This window comes from Lolium rigidum, chromosome 2 (genome assembly GCF_022539505.1).
Source record: "Lolium rigidum isolate FL_2022 chromosome 2, APGP_CSIRO_Lrig_0.1, whole genome shotgun sequence".
Classification (NCBI taxonomy): Eukaryota; Viridiplantae; Streptophyta; class Magnoliopsida; order Poales; family Poaceae; genus Lolium; species Lolium rigidum.
The window spans coordinates 70,625,197-70,631,753 of NC_061509.1; the positions used below are offsets into that span (position 1 = coordinate 70,625,197).

A 6,557-nucleotide genomic window follows, 5' to 3' on the forward strand; every position below is an offset into this window, starting at 1 on the left:
GCGTTGATTTCGTCCAATTCCGAGAATATTTTCTTTGTAGGATTTCTGAAACCAAAAACAGCAGAAAACAGGAACGGGCGCTTCGGCATCTTGTTAATAGGTTAGTGCCGGAAAATGCATCGAAACGATATAAAGTATGTATAAAACATGTAGGTATTGTCATAAAACTAGCATAGAACATAAGAAATTATAGATACGTTGGAGACGTATCAACAGGCCGTAAAACTAGAAGACTAAAGAAGGATCTGGAAAATTACATGTTCGTGATAGATAAAGGAGTTGATTTGCGGTTGATCAGTTTAGAGCTTTGCTCTCAGCATACCTCTGTCTCGACTATGAGTTTCAGCTAATTAAAGTTGACATCAACATATTCGTTCTTCATTAGATACTCATATGCCAAGTGATTGTGCATGTGCTCTAGACTTACCTCGTAAAAGTACAAAGAAGACTTAGAACTTGAAACCACCCATATGTATAACAATGTCGTCTTGTTATTACGTTCAGTATTATCATGTTATCGTACATTATGATATCCCTGATTTGTTTTATTTTTTTATAGTGAATTGTGAATTATATATGTGCATTGAAGAAATGAAATTTGAGAACCCGTGGCAACGCACGGGCATTTATACTAGTGACAATAAATTTATGTTCTTGTAAGGATCTATATGTAAAATGTACCTCCACCGCTGTGATTAAATGAAGTTTTTGGTCCTTTGGGACAATTTCCCTGTTTTTTCAGAAAAAAGGCCAATCTATTCAGCAATGTGCATAACATTGGAGAGAGGCGTAGCCTCGGCATGAAATGCATTCCATCAGTGAGAGTGGACTAGCTGTTGCAAAGTTACATTCAGCCTTACTATCCCTGCTAATAGCATCCCAACCTCCACTTTTGTCAGTTTCATGGAACGATGCATCCATGTTGATGTCGACAAACTCATCAGTTAGTGAATCTAAGTCATAATACAATGTTAATGTGTAATTTGTGTGCACGTGGGTAAAATGATGTTCAATAGCACACCTCTGAACTGAATTTCCAGTTCACCTAAAACTAGGTTGGGTTTGTGCGGTTGATGTTGCTGGTGAAAACCGTACTCCTCGTTGTGGCTAGAGTCGTCGACGGCGGCACCTACGAGTGTCGTTTCTTTATTGGAGTCATTGGTGTAGCAGCTCCCACTTAGCTTTCCCGACATGCTCAGGGTAAACACTAAATTCGGTCTTCTCGAATCATGCGATGATAGCACTACCCGGCGTCACATGCCTTCTTGGGGATGGATTCAGTTAGAGGGGACCTTGGCTTGCAAAGGTGGATGAAAACAGTGGACAGCACGAACCCCCTCCACATACAAGGAGCCTTAGATGAGTGGCATTGGCCATTAGTCGTGGGATCGGAGAGACACAGGTTTCTCTACCTTCAGGTATGTCAGTCCTCTACGGCGAATATGCTCATTGCAGATCCAATCGATGTGATGGCGTGCACACTTTGATAGTGGGAGTTTTTTTTGACACCTTTACCGTAGAGAAACCCCTACGGTGTAATTTTTCTATGAATTTAAGATATGTACAATGTTATTGCGGGAGTTTTGCTCCGACTATGTATGTCATGTGTTCCGCTTACCGACGTCTTGTATGTTGTGTGGTGTTTTTGTGTGGCTTGTCGTTATTCAGGTTTTCACCTTGTTTTTCTATAATTAACAGAGCAGTGTGGGTCTTCGAACCATTTTCTATATGTTCAATAGATTAACATTCCAAAAAAAACTAGCAAAATGGATCTATTATTATATATATCCTTTAAAAAGGAGAAATTTCACTTTGGCTAGTAGGTGTAGATGGAGCCATTGTCTAAAAACAATATTTTAAAATGTTGAAAATCTAAACATATGTCATGGTATACATCCGGACAATTTATGTTCGCATACAGAGTTTTGCGAAAAAAGTTATTTTTAATGGCCTATGATCCAAAAATAGGTTGTCACGAGATATTTTTCTTATCCTTTTTCGTAGGTCACACAAAATGTTCTTTATACAAAACTTTTATGAGCTAACATAGAATGTTGGCATGTAGACTTAGAAATTTGTTCAAATTTTAACATTTTAAAATAGATTTAAAATACAATTTTGTTATAGGTTTATCGTGTCCTTAGAAGTTAGAAATACACTCATCTTCAATAATAACTGAATCACGGGAAAATATCTAGTGATACCACACCTCACATGATACCATGATACCACTTCAGAAAATTTAAATTTATAAGTGATAAAAAAATTACAATAAATTTGTGGCTGTTCACAAGATGTGTGTTTACATTGTCTAAAATTTTTAGATCCAAATTTAAAATACATAAGGATATTTCGAATTTGGTTACGAAAGTTACAAGGTATGTAAACACACATCTTGTGAACACCCAAAATTTTAGTTCTAATTTTTTTAACATTTACTATTTAAATTTTAAAGAGTGGTATCATGGTATCAAATAAGGTGTGGTATCACTATATATATGTTCTCACTGCAGTTCTGATGTTTATTTTATCACTCTCGCTGTAGTGAAGTGATTGTACCGAAAATAATCTGTACATGAGCGGAAAATGCATCTTAATTTGCAGCCTAAATAGAAATGCAACTACAGTGGTACAAATCTGATATCTATCTCCCGGCGATGGAAGATCGCGAGTTGCCGTAGTCCGAGGGATCCCAATCCAGCATGGAGTTGTACACCGCCGACAGCTTGACGAACACCTCGTCCATGGACGGCCGCCCCCGGGGCTCCCTCGCCACGCACCGCAGCGCCAGCGACGCCACGGCCACGGCGAGGTCCAGCGGGTAGTCGCCGTGCAGCCGCGGGTCCATGAACTCCCGCACCTTGCCGCGCGCGTCCTCGCCCTGCACGACCAGTCCCTCCGCCGACTCCCACAGCAGCGTCTCCCCCCTCTTGTCGCCGCCGTCGAACGTCGCCTCCTTCCCGGAGAGCAGCTCCAGGAGGATGACGCCGAAGGCGAACACGTCGAGCTTGGGCGTGATGAGGCCGTGCTCCAGGTACTCCGGCGCGAGGTACCCCTGCGTGCCCACGACGTGGCGCGTGAGCTGCGCGCCGTCGGCGCCCTCGGGGACCGACCGCGCCAGCGCGAAGCTCGACACCTTGGCGCGGAGGCCGGCGTCGAGGAGCACGTTGCTGCTCTTGAGGTTCTTGTGCACGCACGGCGGGTTGGTGTAGTGGTGGAGGTAGTTGAGGCCGTCGGCGATGTCGAACGCCGCCTGCACGCGCTGCTTCCACACGAGCGTGGCTCCGCCGACGCCCGCGCCGTGGAGCCAGTCGCTGAGCGCGCCGTTCTCGGCGAACTCGAAGACGAGGTAGGTGTCGCCGCGGTGGACGCAGAGGCCCGAGAGGCGGACGAGGCTGGAGTGGTTCACGCGCTTCAGGATGCCCACCTCGCCGCTCACGTCGCCGGCCACCCGCTTCACGGCCGCCGCGTCGCCGTTGATCACCGCGCGGTACACGGACGAGTTGGCGATCCTCCGCTCCTCCGCGAACCCCGCCGTCGCCTTGTCGAGATCCGGGTACTTGTACAGGGTCATCGCCTCCGCCGCCGCGCGCGCGTCGCCGGACACCAGCGCCGAGGAGGACGAGGAGGAGGTCGTCGCCGTGCCTGTGGTGTGCTTGCCGGACGCCAGCGGGTCGTAATCGGAGGAGGAGGGCACATCCATAGCCATGACCTTCCCCGGACGGCCGCCGTTTTCCCCATCGACGGACTGTGTGCGGCGGCGGCGGCGGCGCCGGACAAAGAAGAAAATCAGGGCAAGAAGGACCGCCAACGCAAGGGCGCCGACGCCGACACCGACTCCGACGGCAACGCCGCTAGACGACCCGCCGGACGACGGCGGAGGCTGAGCCTGCGGGGGCGACGGCGCGGGCGGCGGCGCCGGCGAGACGAGCATGTCCGGCGTGGGCGCGTTCTTGAGCGGGATGAGCAGCGTGGTGAAGGGGAATATGCTGTCGGTTTCGGTGATGCTGTTGGCGTCGAGCACGGCCTGGGCGTCGACGCGGAAGCGGTCGGCGATGGCGGCGACGCTGTCGCCCCAGTCGACGAGGTAGGTGAGCAGGTGCCTGACCCCGGCGGCGGCCTGCGCCGGCGAGGGGCAGGCGCAGCGGATCGGGACGGTGAGGTTGTTATCTTTGAGGAGGTGGCGGCTGTCGAGCGTGGGGTTCTGGGCCATGAGCGCCTGGCAGGTGGAGAGGCCCTGGTAGGTGATGTTGGCGATGATGAAGTAGGTCTCGTTGCTGGAGATGATGGTGTAGGAGGCGTTGTGCTGGTAGTACCCTCGCGGCGCGCAGCGGCAGGGCACCGGCGCGAGCACGAGCTGGGAGGCGGCGACGGGGGAGACGGTGGGCACGGCGTTGGCGTCGGCGACGGCGGACGGGGAGAGGTTGAGGAGGAAGGAGATGGAGACCGGCGACTGGTAGAAGGGCGGGGAGGAGCGGAAGACGAGGTAGGAGGCGCAGGGGGCGGCGGCGGCGGCCGTGGCGTTGCAGGTGTAGCCGAGCACGGTGCTGTCGTTCCGGCCGTAGCAGTCGTCCTGCGCGTTGGCCTCGTACCCCTGCTGCGCCCGCGCGACGCGGCACCGCGGGGCCGCGACGGCGAGGAGCACGAGGAGCGCGAGCGCCGCCGTGCCGGAGGCCACCCCGCGCGGGCGTGGCGGAGCGTCGGCCATTGTCTGGGTTGCGGTGGAAGGGGACGGGACGGGAAGTGGCTGGCGTGTCCGGCCGGGTGTGTATGTGAGGAATGCGCGGCGGTGCGAGTGGATGGACGGAGTCAAAGTCAAAGGTCACTTCTTTTCCTTCCTTCTTTCCCCTGGGTGGCTGGGCCAAGGATGCAGCCGGAGCATATAAGACAAGTCAACTCAGTTAAGGAGTCTCTTCTACGAAACTGTCTACATTTTAGTTTTTTCTTTGAAAATTCATTTCTCTTAGTTGACAAGTTAAGAGCCAGTCGTCCCCAAACCGTCCTCCAAAGAGATTTTCCAGTTCCCAGATGCGTCTCCCAAAGCCGTTTTTTGTTCGGCTCGCCCGACACGGTGTCCGGTGCCCCGAGGTCGTCTCCGCCCCACAGGGGACGCTCCGGGCACGCCGGACACAACGAAAAGCGAGGCGGGCTCCCACATGTCCGCGACTACTTCCATGAACTGTTGATTCGCACATTTTTTCTCGTTGCTCCTTCCCTCCCGCGCCTCCCACCCCTCCGCCGCCGCTGGATTGCCGACCGTTTTGACGACTGATCTCTTCTGAGAGCCGGCGCCGTCGTCGCGGCTGACACTCTCGCCGGTCGTTCCGCCGCCACCGCTTCGCCAGCGCGTCCCAGAACGCGACGTCAAATCCTCCCCACCTCCGTGCACACAAGGTGCTCGACGACTTGCCAGGTAGGCGCGGTTGGCCGCTGTTCGTTGCCTCGTCTACCGTGGCGCAATTTTAACCATTGATTTTGCTTTAGACATGGATAGCGACGATGATATGATTGCCCTACTGCTGGAGGACGAGCAAGCCTTCGACGACGACCTCCGGGAGTATTTTTTGATCATCACGTCCCTCCAGGACGTGCTTAACGCCGAGGCGGAGAAGAGGAAGAGGCCGCGTCGCAGAGGATCAAGGTCGGGGAGAAAGAAGTCGAAGCCCCAACAGAGGATGGAGGGACATACCATGCTGCACAACGACTACTTCGCAGATGAGGTAACACATGCCGACAATTTTCAGCGCCGGTATAGGATGAACAAGGGTTTGTACATGAATATCCTCCACGACGTTCGAGAGTTCGACCCCTACTTCAAGCTCAAGCACGACGCTGTAGGCGATGTCGGGTTCTCGTCGATTCAGAAGTGCACCGCCGCCATGAGGATGCTTGCATACGGAGCACCTGCCGATACACAGGATGACTACCTTCGCATGAGTGAGTCTACTGCCATTGAGTGCATGTACAAGTTTTGCCGAGCTGTGGTGGGGAAGTTTGGCAAATACTACTTGAGAGGGCCAAATGAGGAAAAGATTGCAAGGATCATGGCACAAAATGCTGCCAGAGATTCCCTGGAATGCTTGGAGGCATCGATTGCATGCACTGGTCATGGAAGAACTGCCTGTTTGCTTGGCAAGGTATATACAAAGGGCGTCATGAATATTGCAGTGTGGTGCTTGAAGCTGTGGCGGATTATGACCTCTGGATTTGGCATTCTTTCTTTGGCATAGCGGGATCACACAATAACATCAACATGTTGCAGCAGTCTCCGGTGTTCAGCAGACTAGTGGAAGGTCATGCTCCACCATGCAACTATGAGGTTAATGGCCACCAATATACCAAAGGTTATTATCTAGCAGATGGTACATATCCAGAATGGACCACTTTTGTCAAAACAATCTCGAATCCATCAGGTCAGAAGAATTTTCACTTTGCTTCGCGACAAGAGGCTTGCAGGAAGGATGTCGAGCGGGCATTTGGTGTGCTTGAAGCTTAATTTGCAATTGTCCGGTACCCTGCTCTAAGCTGGTCTCACGATCAAATGTGGGAGGTGATGC

The 6,557-nt window shown here is 52.0% G+C and overlaps 1 protein-coding gene across 1 annotated transcript; it reads right to left on the reverse strand.

The window, feature by feature from the left end:
• Window positions 1-2,510: 2,510 nt before the first annotated feature.
• On the reverse strand, window positions 2,511-4,708 carry LOC124686677 (protein LYK5-like). The gene has a single exon (XM_047220579.1). The coding sequence runs from the start codon at window positions 4,706-4,708 to the stop codon at window positions 2,645-2,647; it is 2,064 nt and encodes a 687-aa protein (XP_047076535.1). The 3' UTR covers window positions 2,511-2,644.
• Window positions 4,709-6,557: the final 1,849 nt, after the last annotated feature.

Bases quoted from the DNA above. Each gene is read 5' to 3' on its own strand.
- LOC124686677 (XM_047220579.1), bottom strand. From the start codon at position 4,708: ATGGCCGACGCTCCGCCACGCCCGCGCGGGGTGGCCTCCGGCACGGCG.